Source organism: Suncus etruscus, chromosome 6, assembly GCF_024139225.1.
Source record: "Suncus etruscus isolate mSunEtr1 chromosome 6, mSunEtr1.pri.cur, whole genome shotgun sequence".
NCBI classification, from domain to species: Eukaryota; Metazoa; Chordata; class Mammalia; order Eulipotyphla; family Soricidae; genus Suncus; species Suncus etruscus.
Genome location: NC_064853.1, coordinates 33,877,301 through 33,895,505, shown reverse-complemented (window position 1 = coordinate 33,895,505; position 18,205 = coordinate 33,877,301). Strand labels below are relative to the sequence as shown.

The 18,205-nt window shown below is 49.6% G+C and overlaps 1 protein-coding gene across 2 annotated transcripts in view; it reads left to right on the top strand.

Moving 5' to 3' along the window:
• ST3GAL3 (ST3 beta-galactoside alpha-2,3-sialyltransferase 3) overlaps positions 1 to 18,205 on the top strand; it is a 246,338-nt gene that overhangs the window by 225,066 nt on the left and 3,067 nt on the right. For both annotated transcript variants that reach the window (XM_049774906.1, XM_049774905.1), the window contains 5 exons: positions 589 to 652; positions 1,297 to 1,392; positions 1,605 to 1,791; positions 14,436 to 14,582; positions 14,794 to 14,940. In XM_049774906.1, coding sequence (XP_049630863.1) covers positions 589 to 652; positions 1,297 to 1,392; positions 1,605 to 1,791; positions 14,436 to 14,582; positions 14,794 to 14,940 — 641 coding nt within the window. The remainder of the gene's footprint in view (positions 1 to 588; positions 653 to 1,296; positions 1,393 to 1,604; positions 1,792 to 14,435; positions 14,583 to 14,793; positions 14,941 to 18,205) is intronic.

Below are 18,205 nucleotides of genomic sequence, written 5' to 3'. Positions count from 1 at the left end.
AGCTGCGTGTATGGGAAGTGTCCTACTTGCTTTACTGTTGCTCAGAGTCCTCATGTTTGTGCATTTCTGTTACATATTTGCATATTAATTAAATAGCCTTTTTGCATACTTTAAGCTTAACAAATAGTATTTATATGTATATGCACGTGTTTTCAGACTGATGTTTTGCTTATGCTTTTCAACTGCATTGGGACACATAGCTCTGTCCTAGCTTTTATTTCATTTTATTGCTGTTTTAGCTGCTAGGTAGGACTTTTGGTGTTATATATCTGGCAATAGAGTGCTCAAACTTAGTGTGAGCAGTTAGGGCTCTGCTTGATGTTATTCAATTGCTGCCCACTGTGGTTATTCCACTTTACACACTTTCCTCTTCAGAACTTTATGTACATTTTTTTTATCCTCCCTTCGACCTGTTTCTCTGTGGCCTGTGCTTCCAGTCCAGGTGCCCAGTTTTGCCTTTGTCCACAACACTTGCCTCTCTTTACCTCTACTGTAGCCCAGGACTGTGTCCTTCAAAGTGAGTGCTAGGCCCACATTTCTTGAGGACTCCAGTTGCCCTCTAACATAGCCTCCTTCCTCTGTACACAGACAATCTGATCAAAGCCATCTTGTCAGTCACCAAAGAGTATCGCCTGACCCCAGCCCTGGACAGGTAAGTCACAGCCCCTCCTTCCCCTCAGTGGCTGTGGTAGGCACAGGCCTTGAGGGCCCAGCTGGCTTTCCTGGCGATCAGAGCTCCAGTGCATCCTTCCCATGGGCACATCGCCCAACTGAGGTACAGATACGATGTGTGGGGTGATTTTACACCACCTGGGCCTCAAAGTGCTTAGAAGCACATGAGTGACTATGGTGAGAGCCAAAGACCTAGAGTGAAATCAGCCAGTGTTGGCCTAGAGGTGCTGGCTGTGGGGTGTCCTGGCCAGCAATGAGCTGTGAGCCAGCAAGCCCTGGAGCAGGTGGTACAGTCAGAGATATGGGGGGAGGGAGAAGGTTGTAGTCCTTGTGGATACTGGGACCCATGGAACTTTTGGGTGAAAACAAGCCCAGCCTGGAGGCTCAGGCTTCCTTTCAGTCCTCTGGTCTTGCTGGTCCTTTTCCCCTAAGATCTCTCCCCCCCCACACACACACACACACTCACCCACCCAGGAGAGTCTCTGACCCAGACTGGGTAAGCCTCTTCCATGCTGCACTTTCCTGTAGAGTACAAGGATGCCTGAGGGTGGGACCTGTGCCCGTCACATGGCGGAGGGTTGGAGTTTGGGGAAGGTCCATAGTCATCTCTGCCTCTCCCCTCAGCCTCACCTGCCGCCGCTGCATCATTGTGGGCAATGGAGGGGTCCTTGCCAACAAGTCCCTGGGGTCCCGCATCGACGACTATGACATCGTGATCAGGTGAGCCTCCAGGCCAAACCCCAGTCTCACATCCATTGAGAACAGTTCCTCCATCCAGCCAGCTCTCCTGGGGCCTAAGGAAGCCTCGAGAAGGACGCTGAGCTGAAGGACTGATGATAGGCAGCCCAGCTCCCCCTTCTCCTTCCTGGGCGCCCAAACAATGCCCACAGCTGCAGAGGGCCTTGGTGGGCTCTGACTAGCCATCTCTGCAGACTGAACTCAGCTCCTGTGAGAGGCTTTGAGAAGGACGTGGGCAGCAAGACCACCCTGCGCATCACCTACCCTGAGGGCGCCATGCAGCGGCCTGAGCAGTACGAGCGTGATTCCCTCTTTGTCCTGGCTGGCTTCAAGTGGCAGGACTTCAGGTGGCTCAAGTACATTGTCTACAAGGAGAGAGTGGTGAGTGCCCCCCCCCCCCCCCGGCCTGCTTGGCCTCCATCCCACAGAGCAACTCAGGCTGAATGCTCACGGGTACCTGGGCCAGGGGCATCGGACTGGGTAGGGTGTGTGGCCAGATGCCTATATCTGATGCCCACACCTGGCCCAGACTCAGCTCCTTCCCACCTTCTCCCTCAGGCCCTTTCCTGGCATGGGTTCCCCAGGAAGTAGAGCTCACCACCAACCGCATCACCATCTTCATCGCCTGCCCCCTACATAGTGGTGGCCTCCCAAATCTCCCTCACCCCTGAGGTCTCTACCAGCCAGGACTGCTCCCCTTTCTCAGCAAGGGGATGAAGGCATTATGGGGATCTGAAAGACACTCTACAGAGCAGCAGACCTTATGGGGATCTGAAAGACACTCTACAGAGCAGCAGACCCCATGGCTTGAGGGTGCCAGTTCCCCAGCCCATACGCCTGACTTCTCTCCACTCTGAACCTTTACCATCGGCCTCTGCTTGGGACCCCACTGAGGGGAACGCCTTTCCCTCTGTGATGGTGCTGCTCCCCTTCAGTCAGAGGCTCTCAGTTGTGGGTTTCTAGGGTAAGCCCACCAACCCCTCTCCAAACCCTTGCCCTGCTTTCATTACCTACCCCACGAGGAACTGCTGAGTACTGCCCCACTCCTCCCACACCACACCCTTCAAAGAGCCCCCTCCCATCACAGCATCCCATCACAGCGCCTGCCCCTCATTCATCCAATCACAGTGCCTGTCCCCCCATTCTATCATAGCACCCCTCACTCTTGGGAGCTTCTAAAGCTGAGAAGCACTGGGGGTGGGAAGTTTGACTGGCCATTGGGGGTCTCAGTGCAATTTGGTTTAACTCCACAGCCCTTGCTCAAGCAAGGCCAAGTGCAGGCATGACAAGTAGGTAGCAAATATGAGAGAAGACAGACGTGAGGTGCAGACACCCAGGTAGGTGGGACAGTGGGAAGGGAAGCCCAGAGTCCACCTGGACAAGGCGGAAGGTCCCCACTCTACCTGGCTCCCAAATGGAAGAAAGAGTTTGGTTGAGGCCCCGCAGTGTCCACAGACAGCTGGGTGAAGAGGGGCTGGTAGGTCTCCCTAGAGACCTGAAGGAAATCTGAGGGGTCCCTCAAGCCCGACTGCTGAGAAGGAGAAGAGCAGCATCCCATCATGCTCAAGGGAAAAGTACTCCACACAGCAGTGGGTCCCTGTTCTCAGAACCCTAAGTCCTAGGACACTAGTGTCCTCTGTCCTGGGCTGGGCTTGGCAGCAGAATTGGGATCACAGGCTGTTTGTTCTGGGACCCTGAGCTGTGCTCAGGGATCACTTGTGACAGACTCAGGGAACTCTATGCAGTTCCAGGGATCAAGTTGTGTCAGCCACATATCAGGTAAGTCATTACCACCACCCCTTACTGCTTTTCTAGCCCAAAGTTAAGCATTTTAAGGAAGAATGACAAGAAACCATGTCCACTTTGATAGCTGGAAAGACTGCCTTCTCACTCTGACCACTGCCCCATCTGTCCAGACCCTCTGACACTTTCTTTCCTCTGGCCAGGGACTCTTGTCAGAGAGTCCTAGAGGGCAGGGCTGGATCCCTCAGTGCTCAGTCACAGTAACTAACTCAGAATGGGCACCATTACCAGGACCTGCTTTCTGCTGGCATACTGAACTAGGACAGGCCTCAGTAAGGAGAGCGGGCTGCACTGGAGTCGGTGCCCACCAACTGGGCAAAGCCCTGTGCTCCTCCCAGGAACATGACACGCAGATCACCCAAGGGAGTGGAGGAAAGAAAGGAAAACAGAGGGCCAGATACCCTATACCAGGCTCCTCAGGAAGCCAGACCCCACATCCACACATACGGGTGTGAGGCCATGAGTTTGGGAGAGCCAGCTTGGTTTGAGAGGGAAAAGCAGTCCCACAGGCTTGAGTATAAACTGAGACTTGTCCCTTATTAGCTGGGTGCCTGAAGCAAAATACATTGACCCTTAGCCTTCTTTTCATCTCTCAAGCAAGAACAGTACTGCCAGGGCCAGTCTGATAGCACAGTGGGTTGGGTGCTTGCCTCATACACAGCCAACTCGGGTTTGATCCTCCGCATTCCATCCCGTATGGTCCCCCAAACCCACCAAGTTTCTGAATGCAGAGCCAGGAACAAGCTCTGAGTATTGCCAGGTATGACCCAGAAAATTAAAAAAAAAAAAAAAGTAATACAGTTTTCACACAGAATTTTCTTTAGAGTTAAACGAAAGAGCCAAAGAGTTGTATGATGCCTTGCATAGTGGACTTCAGCTCAGTCCACTAGCACGTGATCTCCTAAGCATCACTGGGTACAGCCCTGGAGGTCCTTAAGCACAGCACATCTCTCCCAGGATTGTGTCTCCAGGTCTAGCCTTGAACCACTGATCTGGTTGGACAAAAATTGCAGAAAGGGACCCCTAGAAAGGTCAACAGGGTCAGAAAGACAAAAAAGCAGGGGCCAAGATCCAGATCTACAATAGGATGAGCTATGGGGCCACCTGGGAAAGGCAGCACTGGTGGCTGAGGACACCCCCAGCCATTGGCCCTACATGTGAAGATTCAATGGGCCTGACCCAAGATAGGACTGATTTCCATTTGCATTCAAACCTGTACTTTGTTCAAGCCTGAGAGGTGTCCACCATCTTAGAGGCTCTTCCCTGTAGGTGCCCATTGTAGACACCACTTTTCTTCAGGAAAGCTTAGTGCAGGGCACCTAAAAAGTAGTTGAGCCTGGCACACACCATGGCACTTGGAGTGTTCCACACGGAGAGTCCAGACTGGTGCTTCTTAGAAAGGGAGACGGTGGACCAGGAGTCATGCGAAGGTCTCTGGATGGTCTGATTGGTGCTGGCTTGTGGTCACAAGGGAAGCTGCTGAATCCTGCCAGTACTGCACATGCCCTCTGAGCCCCGGACTCTTGTCTTTTGAGTCTCTGATTCCTCCTTATATACACATTTGGCTTGGAGAAATCAACAAGGTTATAGTCAGGTCTCCTTTTCTCTACTTCTTTAACCCAAAACCTGTCTTCTGTCCTTCCTTGGTTCCTTCTTCTGTTCATTGAATGGCATTGCAAATATGGACTCACTCCTACCAGTCTCACAGGATGTCTGCCAGAAATGCATATAGAGCCCCACCGCAAACCTTTCTATTAGAAGGGGTGCAGTTGGCTTTAATCAGCCCCAGGGAGATTAGATACTAACTACACCAGGTGAGAAAGGGAGGACTGTGCCTTCCCTGGAGCCACCAGAAGGCCTGTCAGAGATTCTTTCTTAGAATAGTTCTTCCTGATGCCAACAGTGCCTCATGTTCCCTCCTCACCACTTGCTGCTGAAAACTCTTCTCTCCCAACCACCCCAGGGAAACAGCTCAGTTCCCCCAGGAAATCCACAGGGTGCTTTTCAAGCCTGGACTCCACCTCTAAGCTATGCCTGCCAGTGCTGTCTGCCCATCTCCTATAGTTAGGAGACTATCGCTTTTCATTTTGGAGACAAACTTTCTTTACATAAAATGTTTCTGTAATATCAGGTGAAAAAGAAGCATAAGAATCCTTTAATAAACACCTATCCATGTCTTCTCAACTTGAGAAATTAGATGAGTTATAGGTTAGGCTCTGTGTCTCCTCATTCCCTGAGACAGCCATGTCCTGGTTTCACTGTGATTCTTCCAGCACTTATTTGTGTAATTCTGTGATATATTCATATACATATTTAAGCTGGGGTCTTTAGAACTCTCAAAATCAGATTCCAAATCCACAGCTAGTTCCCCATGAACCAGCTCCAGCCACCATTCTCTTAGCTTCTGACCTGTGTCACCCCTCATTGACTCACCAGCTCCCCTGCCAAGGCTATGCGGCTCTTCAGAGCATCCACACCAGGGATGTGAGCAGAAATGGTTCTCTTCGTCTTTTATGTTGAAGAACAAGTTGGCATATGTAGGCAACTCAATGGGAAACAGGCTAAAGCTTAAGCAGGGACTCCCACTCTGACTGGAAGAAAATTCTTCCCCATTCTGACCCCATTCTGTACTTTAGTCCTCTCTCACCTCTTCTAAGCATCTCTTTTCCTTCGGCCATATTTGGTCTCCCTCTGGTTCCCAGATCATCATCTTGATAAGCCAGTGAAAGCTGAGCTGGCCCTGGCGCTCAGCCTCTCTGTGTCCATCAGCATCGCTCAGGCCCCACACCGGCTCCACTTCCTTCACTGCTTTTTCCAAAAACAGCTTTCCAAAAGGTTTTGTGACCCTGTCCTCATATCATACATCAAAATGCATTCCAAGTGGACTAAAAAATGAAATAGAAAAATACAACCAAAGTAATTTTGAAGCAAGAACAGAAATCAAATCTGGGGAAGGAAAATAACTTTCAAGGGTTCAAAAGGGCTAGAAAAAAAATCAAATTTGATAATATATGAAAATTTAAACTGGGGCCCGGAGAGATAGCACAGCGGTGTTTGCCTTGCAAGCAGCCGATCCAGGACCAAAGGTGTTTGGTTCGAATCCCGGTGTCCCATATGGTCCCCCGTGCCTGCCAGGAGCTATTTCTGAGCAGACAGCCAGGAGTAACCCCTGAGCACTGCCGGGTGTGGCCCAAAAACCAAAAAAAAAGAAAAAGAAAATTTAAACAGTTAACAACAACAACATAAAAACCTAGATAGTATAAATCTTTGAGAATTACACTGAGGAACTAAGACAGAAAGTCAGGGAGGCAGGGATTGGTGGTAGTGGTGTGGAGTCATGAGAAGAGCTAGGGAGATTGTAGAGCAGGTAAGGCATTTTCTTTAGCTGATGTGGGCTTGATTCCCTTTCTGATTCCATAAGTCCCTCTGGGAGTGAACCCTGAGCACCTCGAGCAGTGGCCTAAAAAGTGAATAATACAGTGGGTAGGAAGCCACCCACTGTCTCGGAAGCTGCCAGCCCAGACTTGATCCCTAGCATCCCATCTGGTCCCCTGAACCCACCAGAGGTGATTCCTGAGTTCAAAGCCAGGAGTAACCCTGGTCATTGCTGGGCGTGGTCCAAAAAGAAACAAACAAAAAAGGAGGTGCAAGAAAAAGCCATGAGGAGCCCAGCCTTGAGTGGAAAGAAGATGCTATCACAGCTGCAGTCTGAGGAGCCATGGGGGCCACTGCATGTGCTTATTCCTACCAACTGCAGCCTTAAAGCAGGTGCTTTCACACTGTTAACACTGGGGTGCCTGGCTTGAAGACAGACACCAGGACCCATCTCCATGGGAAGAGAAGCTGTCTTCCTGTTGGCACAGTGCTCCCCAGTAGCCAGCCTGTGGCTCCTGGGGGATTACTGAGTGAAGGGAATGGGTGAGCCAGGTTACTGTGAGGCTCTGGGTTAGTCAGGACAGAAACCAGCTCAGTCGCAGGCCCTTCTTCAGGTTCACTGTCCTGTCCCCTTCTCAGTCTCCAGGACACCTCCCAAGCTGTTTCACAGCCTTCTGGGAGAAGCTGCACAGATCTGGGAGTGTTTTAGGCACAGAGAAATGGCCAACTTGAGCATGTTACACTTAGTGAGTTTAAACTATCTCAGCAAGAGACTGGCAGAGGAGAGGGCAGAGCTTGTGCTTAGTATGTGGGAACCTTGAATTGAGTTTAGTCCCTGGTTCTATGTGGTCCCCTAGCACCAGTAGGTGTGCCCCCTCCAAATAAAGTCTATAGGAATAAATAAAACCCAGCAGAGCTGGATGTGGCATGGAGGCCCACACTGCCTTGAGACCACACAGGAGGATGCCTAGCTCTCCTCCAGGGCCACAGAGATGCTGAGGAGTGACCCTGACAAGTCAGGAGGGACATGCCCATTTTCCCTTTGCTCTTCCTGGGCCATATACCTGATCCATGGGATCTCTTACTCCAACAGGGTCTGGTGCCCTTTGGAGCTTAGTTCACACACACCCAAGACTTAGGGTAGCACTTGAATATGCAGACTGGGGTTCATATTTACACCCTGCTTTTCTGGGCCAGCTGGGGCCAGTTCAGGCTGGCACTCACCTGCCCTATACCACAGTGCATCTCTCTCATCTCCTCTTTCAGACCTGGCCTCCCAGGTCATCTTTCTAGGTTTTGTTTCCTTTGGGGCAAGAAAGAGGCTTGGACCATATCCACAGTGCTCAGGGCTGGCTCTAAGCTTAATGGTCACTCCAGTGGAGCTCAGGGAGCCATATCCAATGCTGGGAATAAGTTCTGGGTTAACCACATGCAAGGCAAGTGCCTTAACCCCAGCACTTGTGGCTTCTAAATGATTCTTCAAGGGAGGAGCAAATGCATTGTATTAAACAATGTGATGCCTGGATTTTATTCAGATATTTGGAATCTAAAATGTAGTCTTGTGGTACATGGATATCCGTTGATCATTTTGTCCCTGTCCCCCTAAATGTTAAGGATGAGCCTGTCTTTTTTTTTTTTCTTTGGTTTTTGGGCCACACCTGGCAGTGCTCAGGGGTTACTCCTGGCTGTCTGCTCAGAAATAGCTCCTGGCAGACACAGGGGACCATATGGGACACAGGGATTCAAATCAACCACCTTTGGTCCTGGATGGGCTGCTTGCAAGGCAAACACTGCTGTGCTATCTCTCCGGGCCCAAGGATGAGCCTGTCTTAATGTGGCTGGAGCTGAGGCTGGGGGTGTCGGACCAGAGGGTGATGGGTCCTATAAACCCAGCTAATATCTGGGTGCTTGGATTTTAGCCTGAGGACTCTGGGCAGCAGCAGCCTATGAGTTGATTGGCGCCAAGCATTCTGCATGTGTGGCTTTTACCTCTCAGGCCAGGGAGGAGCTAGTTTTATGTTCATTATTTAATAGGTGAGGATTAAAAAATAAATGCATAGAGCAGGTTTTAAAAGATAAATGAGGGCACAGAAACTTAGAAAGCAGAAGGCTCTTGCCTGGGGATCCAGAGTTAGAAGTCTAGATTGTCTGAATTCAACAACAACCTATGGAATAATCAGGGTGGTGCAGCATACCAGGGATGGGCTAGAGAGCACAAAAGTCAGAAGGATAGAGCTAGGGATGGAGGGAAGGCCTGCCAAGGCATGGATTTGGTTCTTGCCTGGTTTCTAGGGGAGAGGGAGAGGCCAGGAGAGACTGAGGGTGCAGTTGGGGTCATTGCTGGGAAAGAATGGTGGCCCTGTAGCCCTCGAAGGTATGGCATTGCATTGGGGGACTAAACTGAAGGAAAAAAAAAACTTTCTCAGAGCCATGTTTGCTTTAGAAAGGACCAGGGCCAAATGCCCTGAAAGGTCTCTATGATCATTGTGTGTGGTTGGTGGTGATTGGAGATAAGGACAGATCATACCAGAAATGAAGGACTTTATTACCTGGCTCACCCATGTTTTTGTTTCATTTGGGGGGGCCAGACCTGGTGGTGCTCAGTTCTTATTCTAGGCCCCCGTGCTCAGCAGTCATTACTAGCAGAGCTTGGGGGACCATATGGGGTAGCAACTTACCAGATTGACTACATGCATGGCAAGTGCCCTACCCACTGTGCTGTCCCTCCAGTGGCTCTCGCCCATGTTTGGTTGTAAACTGGTCATTAGGTTAGCTCTGAGATGTGCATCTGTGGCTGGCCTGCATTGTCAGCTTTCTGTTTAGTTTGTTGTTCTCTTACTCTATCCCCTTATTCTTCCTCATTTTATGAACTCTGCAAGTGGACATTTTGGTCTCTGTCTTCTGTATGTTCTCTGCAGTAATTAGAGAAGACGTTTTACAACTCTCTCAGGGTCTTACTCACATCACAATCATCATACCATGGATTGAGATGTTTACTCATAGCCCTGTCTTGCCCACTAGCTTATCAACACCTTTAGTGTCTCTAGTGCTACGAGGGATTGGAGGTTTCCAGGAAATTCCACAAGGTTCCAGGTGGCACAGATGAGGAGTCAAGATGTGGCCCCAATTTCCAGGCTGCTGGAAAGTTTCCACTATGCCTGCCTCTGGTTCCTTTCACTGCTCCTCTGCCTCCTGTGGAAGTGTCGGTGCTTACAGGACACTGTCCCAGGGTCTTCCGAACCCAACTCCCACTCTGAAGGTTCTACATGGGGGGGCTCTGTCTTCCTCTGCAACGGTGTACAAGATGCTTTGTGGTGTGCCTGTGTGCCTGACACAGAAGAGAAGCCATAAATTTTATTTTAGGAGACAGAATGAGGTTCTGTTCGTACTTGATGTTTTTATGACTTGAAAGTGGCAGTGCATAGATCAGATCTTGGTCTTATTGTTCCTCCTTTCCCTGAAATTCCTGAGAAGCTTCCACACCCAGGCAAGGACCTCTGGGGAGAGCTGGCAGAAGAGCCGACCAGCTCCAAGTGCTGCTCTCTGGGACCCAGAATCTCAGCCTCGGGGCTCCTTGCCTGAGCCCCAGATGCTGGCTGCCAGCCCAGAGGCCTACCAGGGTGCTGGGCCTGCCCCAGGAGGAAGCTCTGCCTCAGCTTACCCACAACTAACTAGAAAGTCAGGGAGTCACACAGAGGTAGGGGTGTGTGCGTGGTAGGGGGGGTGGCCCACTGGTCATGCAACTTGTGACATATACAGTGTCACCAGATGAGGTCCCAGAAGGGAGCAAAAGAAAGAGAACTAAAGCTTCTCCTCGGCTCCTCCCCTGTCACAGCTTGGGGCTGATTCCAGAGAAAGTCCTCCTTCCCTATTTTCACCTGAGGTGACATCCAGGACCTCCACAGGGAATACCAGGATGCCTGAAGTACCAGGCATTGATGCTTTGAGCCCTGGCATTGTTGCCATTTCTTTTATTCTTTCTTTTTATTTTTGGTTTTGGGGCCACACCCAACTGTATTCAGGATTTACTCCTGGCTCTGTACTGGGATCATTTCTGGTGGTGCTCAGGGAACCATATGAGATGCTGGGATTCAAACCTGGCTTGGCCACAATTAAGGTAAACAAACACCCGACCCATCACTCCAGCCCTCAGTGATGCCATTTCTAATCTCCCAGCACTGCCTCCTCTCCCTCAGCCTCTCTGAGCCCCAGTTCCACTACCTAACTGACCCAAGATCTCCTGGAGACAGGGTTTGTCCCTTGACCCCCTGACTTAAGACCTTCAACTTGTCAGATGGGCAGGGCAGTGAAGTGTAGAGTGGTGCTATAAGAGAGGTGCACCTGTTAGTCTGGATCCCACAGACCTACATGACGCTGAGTGTTGCTTCATCTGCATCCGGTCCTTGAGCGCTGGGTGAAAGTTGAAACAGTACCAAGAAGGCAGTCAGAGCAACATGAAAAATTCCTTCACAAATAAATAAAGCAGTTCCTGTGAAAACTAACCTGGAGCCTGTCCATCCCCCGCAATCCCAGTTTTGCTCATCGCTGGCTCTTCCTACCTTTTCCCAAGCTGCCCCACATGCTCTGCTTCCCAGATTGGTGTGGGCATGAACCCTGGATGGGGACTGTCGTGGCGACTGTCAGTGCCTGCTGGAGCAGGAGAGGAACTGTGCCTCCCTAGCCTCCTGCCACCATTTCTTCTGTCCAAGGCAGAACTTGGACCAGGACAGGTGGGCTCTCCCCAACTCAACATCTTGGCTCTGCCAGTTCCTCATCTACCCGTTCCTGCCTCTTTTCCCTGCCCTCAGCTCCCCTGCGCCCTCTCCTGGCATAGGGAGCCAGGCAGAGGATGGGCTGGGGGGGTCTTTAATGGGCTTCCTGAGTCCCAGGATGCAGAAAAGGTGGCATCCAGCTCCTGCCCCTTGAATGCCATATCTTTGTGACCAAGCTTAGAAATTCAGCTGGATGCTTCCTGTATCAGTCACCATTATTATAGTGAACTTTGAATTTATTTCCCTGGTTTTGTACTTTTATATGGAACACTCTAATAAACAGCTCTTTATAAAGGTCTTCACACTGATTACTTTTAGAAGAGAAATATTGGTGTCCTGGGGCATAAACAGCTGTGACACTTTTGATGCATATTTTCAGTTGGCTCTATAGAAAAGCCATCCCGGGCTGGAGATGAACTGAAATACCTGCAGTATGCTGGAGGCCCAGATCAAGTCTCTGGCATCATGTGGTCCTCTGAACACCAGGCTGGGTGTAGCCCTAAGCACTGGGTATGACCTAAAAATATGAAGACTCCCACATTTTATTCATATAGCAATAGAAGACTTCTATCTCCTTGTCCCCCCAAAGCACTAAAATATTTACTCATTTAAATACATACACATGTTCATAGCTGAGAGCATTAAAAACTATCTTATTTTAATTTCCATTTCTCCATCAATATTGTCTTTTTAATAATATTTTGTTATTTGTTCCATGTTTTATGGAATATCATTCATTTTTCATGAATTAAAAAATACATATTCTTTGAAACAATTCCTCCCTTTTTGTTGGTCTATTAAAAGTTATTTATTATATTTTTGTATTGCTATCAAAGTACTAAATGTCTACAAAATCTTTATTTTTTTTAATTTTAATTTTTTGGTTTTTGGGTCATACCCAGCAGTGCTCAGGGATTACTCCTGGCTCTACGCTCAGAAATCACTCCTGGCAGGCTCAGAGGACCATATGGATGCCAGGATTCGAACCGATGACCTTCTGCATGAAAGGCAAATGCCTTACCTCCATGCTATCTCTCCGGCCCCAAAATCTTTATTTTTAATGTTACATTAGTGTTTAGGAAATTCACCAGTAAAATACAAATCTATACTTTCTGTTTTCTCTTTTTAGCATTGAGTTATATTGTGTGTGGTTTGAGAAGTGAGTCTTTTTTTTTTCTTTTTTTTTTTTTTGGTTTTTGGTTTTTGGATCACACTCGGTAGTGGTGCTCAGGGATTACTCCTGGCTCCATGCTCAGAAATCGCTCCTGGCAGGCTCGGGGGACCTTATGGGATGCCGGGATTCGAACCACCATCCTTCTGCATGCAAGGCAAACGCCTTACCTCCATGCTATCTCTCTGGCCCCGAGTCTTTTTTTCTAATAAGCAGATTTACTGAGAAAAACATCTTGTTCCCATTGTTAGTGGAACTTCCTTTATTAGAACATAATCATAGAGAGATGGATCGAAGATTAGACAGGTGGATAGGAACCAGCCTCTGGACTGTCTGGTTTCATGCATCTTTCTTTTGACATACATCTGTCACTTTTCATAATTGTACATTCAAGCTAGACTCAATACTTCATTTTACATTCCAGAGGGATTGTGGGAATTGGGGTATATTTGGGACCCACACTTAGCACTACACAGTGTTCATTTTGTGAGAATGATGAGAGACTGTAGGTGCTAAGAATGGACCCCAGGTCTCCAGCATGCTGCTCCCCGGCTCCATAGAGAGGGCCAGTTATTTCAGCTGATAAGTATTTGAGATGATTTTTCAGAATATTTCTGCTAAATATCAGGCTGAGAATTTGTCTGTATGTCTGTCTCTCTCTCTCTCTCTGTGTTTTTATTTGTTTGAGGAGCAACACCTCATGGTGCTGGGCTATCTTCCTAAACTCTTGGTATTCAGTGCTCAGAGCTTGGGAGTCAGGGATCAAACTGGGTCCCACATGCCACCCAGCCCTTTATTGGGATTTTTCATTGAATTCTCTTGAGTCAGCATAATGTGAGTGGAACTGGCCTTGTGTTATTATTTGTCCCTTCCATCTAAGAGTCTTCCGTGTTTTTCAAGTCATCCTTCATCTCACACAGTAAGAGAACTGCAATGTTGTTTTTTGGGGGAAGGAGATGTTGTTTAAATATAAAATATAGAGTCCTAGAGTTGGGCCCGGCGCCTGTAGCCCTTACCGCTGGCATTTCTATAGGTTGCAGGGTAACGGCAGAGAAATGATCCACAGTAAGTCAGTTGAAGATTCAGGAGTTATTCAGCTTTATGCCATGGCCCTAGCCACCATGTGCATATTCCTCACATGACCTCTATGCTAAGCCTTTTCTTGCCATTTCTCATCACTCCCTCCCTCCCAGCAACCTTCCTGTTTCTACTCTCCCTCCCCCCTTAAGCAACACCTTAATTACAACCAAAGACCCCTCCCAGCTGTGGGTGGGTCTGACCATCCAGGTGAGATTAGCATATGGAATTGTGAGAGGGGTAACAGATTTTTTTGTTTTGTTTCCTATTTTGGTTTTTTTTTGAGCCACACCTAGCAATACGCACGGGATACTTACTTACTCCTGGCTCTGCACTCAGAAATTACCCCTCGGGATCATATGAAATGTCAAGGATCAAACCTTTGTTGGCAAAAATACAAGGCAAGCTCCATACCCACTGTGCTATCACTTTGGTCCAAGGATTGCAGTCTTATTCACAAGCTCACACTGTCTTTATTTTTCAGGTTCACTTTAGAGCTCTTGAATAAGGAGCAAGGAAAGACAGCAGAGGGCTGAGAGCCCCACAGAGCAGATAGGCAAAGATGGACTCCTGTACCAACAGTGCTGCCAGTGGGGAGAGGGCACAGGGACTTTCTCTAGCCAGAGCAGTCCCATGTGCCCCTCGTCCCTGTGGTGGCCAACCCCACAGCCCCCACAGTGTGACCCTGCCAGAAGCTCACCCTTCTCACCATCCCAATCTTTCAGCCAGCCCCATGTACCCCAGGGAGCACACTCCAGTCCCTGCCTGTGAGCTCCCTGTCCCTTCCCCATAGTGCTCCCCCCTCATGCCGAATATTGTGTCCACAGAGTGCATCGGATGGCTTCTGGAAGTCTGTGGCCACGCGAGTGCCCAAGGAGCCCCCCGAGATCCGCATTCTCAACCCCTACTTTATCCAGGAGGCTGCCTTCACCCTCATCGGACTCCCCTTCAACAATGGACTCATGGGCCGTGGGGTGAGAATCGGGAGGGCAAGAGGTCAAGGGCTGGGTGGGGAGAGGACAGTGGGGGTCTTTGGGGAGGACAGCGTGGAGGAGGGAGGCACAGAGGACTTGGCCCTCAGCAGCGGAGTTCAGCTATGGGGAGGGTCCTGGGTTTCTTCCTCCCCCCCTGCTCCCCCACACACCATGCCCTCTGTGAGCGTCCCACTCCTCTCCCCTCCTGCAGAACATCCCGACACTTGGCAGCGTGGCAGTGACCATGGCCCTGCACGGCTGTGACGAGGTGGCAGTCGCAGGCTTTGGCTACGACATGAGCACGCCCAACGCACCACTGCACTACTATGAGACTGTACGGATGGCCGCCATCAAAGAGGTGGGGCTGGGTGTGGGGCCCGGCAGGGCCAGGGAGGGGGTGCGGCCCCCCACACTTGGCTCTAACAGAAATTGCATAAATGAATGTGAAGAGATGAGCTGCAGCTGGGCTAGGTGCCCAGAGGGCCCCAGGAAGGCCCTGACCCAGCCTCCACTGAGTCACCAGCCGCCCATCCCTCCTCCAGGCCTCTGAGCACTGAGCATCCCTCACTCTTGCCCCCTGAATCTATCCCTGGCCCACACCCTGCCCCTGCCTCCTTGCTCTTCCCCAACCAACATGCCAGGACTTGGTGCCAATTCTGAGCTGTCCTGTCTACCACCTTGTCCCCCACCATTATCCTCACCCTTTCAGCAACTCACCCACTCTGACTCAGGAAAGAGGATGACCCCCCCAGGGGCTGCCTTCGCCCCTCCCAAGCAAGCACTGAAGTTTCTTTCCCAGGTGAACCTTTATGCTCCTTAAGGTTCAAGAAGTATCAGGGGCCTGGGATGTGACTCAGTGGTAGAACAGAGCACGTGCCTCATCGGCCTGTGGGCCGGGTGTGATCCCAGCAGCACATGAAAATGCACACAGGAATCAATTACTAAATTAATAAGAAGCACTGTTATTCCCCCAGCCTGTCAGCTAAGCTGTCTCTGCATCCCTCCCCTCTCTGCTTTGAGCCCCCAGGGGAATCTGCGCCCTCTTAGAGCACCCATTTGCTTTCTCCGTGCTTCCTTCCTGCAGCCAGTGGCACCATGCAGATTAGAGTTCTGAGAATGGCTCCTGCACAGCACTTGTAACTTTTTTGGGGGTGGGGGCACACCTCATGACGCTCAGGAGTTACTATGCACACAGAAATCGCTTATGACTTGGGAAACCATATGGGACACTGGGAGATTGAACAGAGGTCTGTCCTAGGTTAGTGTGTGCAAAGCAAACGCCTTTACCACTTGCGCCACCGCTCCGGTTCCTGCACAGCACTTCTTATTTGTTCTTGGGTTTTTGGGTCAGACCCAGTTGTGCCCAGAGCTTACTTCTGGCTCTGTGCTTAGAGATCACTCTTGGCCAGCTCAGGGAATCATAAGATTGCCAGAAATTCTAGGACAGACCTCATTTCGATCACTCTGTATCCCATATGGTCCCCCCCTCCCCCAAGCCAGGAGCATTTCTGAGCACATACCCAGTAGTAATCCCTGGGAGTCACTAGGAGTGGCCCAAAAACCAAAAAAAAAAAAAAAAAATTAAAAATTAAAAAAAAATTGACAGTAATTGAACTGGCAAATATTCTACCCACTATGTGCTCTCTCTCCCTCTCTCTCTCTCTCTGGCCCCTCCTGTACAGCATGTTCCCAGTCACTTCTTAAGCCCCTGAGGCATTGTTCGCTGGACATCTACATCCCTCTTCATCTGGCTTCCCCTTCCCCTGACCTAAAAAACCCATGGATATACAGATGTCTTGCCCTGGTTTCCCAGGAGCACTTTGTACATGGACACTTTCTTCTCCATTTTTGCTTCTGCTTCTCAGTCTGCAACTCCAGCACCTCTCCTCTTCTCAGTTCTGGGTTCCAAGTCTGTCTGTGTCCTTGTCCTACCTTCCCCCACTGCTGCTCCCTCAAGCTCTGCACCCTGGCCATGGCCATGGCTTCTGCTCCTATCACTGCTGCTTCACTCTTCCTGGTGCATCAGGCAACTCATGTAACGGGGAGCGGGGAGTTAGGGGAGCATTTAAGGCTGTAGAAGAGACTTGGGAACCACAAGGGCAACTCAGAAACAGCCTCATAGCTGGGCTGCTGTGGCTCAGAATGGGAATATGACTGTGATGGCATCCAGGGCAGCCCCAAAGCTCTCTCTTTGTTCCATCACCCTACTGCATTTTATCTCCTCCTTGACCTTGCCAGCATCCATCCTCATGGATCCAATAGTCTTTTTGTATCCCCTGGATTCTAGACACTCTTATCTGGAGGTTAGCAATGCTAGAGGGCTCAGGAAGGCTGTTAGTGTCATGGGAAAGAGTGTGGGCTTTGTTCAAAGGCAGAAACAGCTATAGCAAGCTATGGTCTGTAGAGTGACATTTGGTGAGTCGCTGTGATTGTAGCATGGACATAGAGGACGTAGATACAAGAAGGGAAAGAAGGGGCCGGTGAGGTAAGGTGTCTGTCTGCCTTGCAAGCGCTAGCCAAGGAAGGACCATGGTTTGATCCCCTGGCATCCCATATGGTCCCCCTAAGCCAGGGGCAATTTCTGAGCCAGGAGTAACCCCTGATCATCACACGGGTGTGGCCGAAAAAAAAAAAAGAAGGGAAAAAAACTAGTTGGAAGACTGTTTTGGCCAGACACAAAGTCTTAGACCAAGGAAGCCCAAAAGACTTAAGTTTGTGCTTTGCATATGAGAGATCTGGGTTCTATCCCTGGCATTGCATGGTCCCTCAGGCACCAAATTGGGAGTAGCCTTTGATCACTACCAAAAAAGACCCAACCTCAAATTGTCAAGACTTAAATTGTTTCTTTTTTCTTTTTTTTTTTTTTTATTTTTTTAAATTTATTTTTATTTTTAATTTTTGGGTCACACCTGGCAGCGCTCAGGGGTTACTCCTGGCTCTACGCTCAGAAATTGCTCCTGGCAGCTCGTGGAACCATATGGGATGCCAGGATTCGAAACACCGTCCTTCTGCATCCAAGGCAAACGCCTTACCTCCATGTTATTTCTCCGGCCCTAAATTGTTTCTTGATAAGGCAGGAAACAGGCTTTCTTTTTTGGAGGAGGAAGGGGAGAAGCAGACCCTGCATTACTCAGTCATGTAGAGTCATGTTTGCTCTGTGCTCAACAATTTGAACCATTCGATAATCTGTACCAAGATTCTGTACATAAACTGGAGGGACATTACCTGCCTGGTACCCTCCTCTGGGGCTGTTTACTTTGCATTGCCCTCTTCATCAATTCTAGACCATTATCCCTTATCCTGCAGATCCATAGGCTCAGAGGTCCATTTGCTGGAACCATCTGCTGATCCTTTCCCTTTCGAGGGGCAGAAGTATGAAAACAGCTCAAGGCCTCTTATGCATGGAAAAGGGACATTTTGGGGTGGTTTGGGCAGAAAGATGTGATGATACTGAGTGGCGAGAGCCTGGCCCAGAATAAGCAGTGGCCATTGTCTGCACTGATTACCATGATGAATGCTTTCATCGCCTGCCCACCGAAAAGGTCAAGGTCAGGGTTCAGAATCCCAACTGTCACTTTTGGTGTATTAGTGGCAAGAAAGCCCTTGGCATCCTGGCTTTTCCC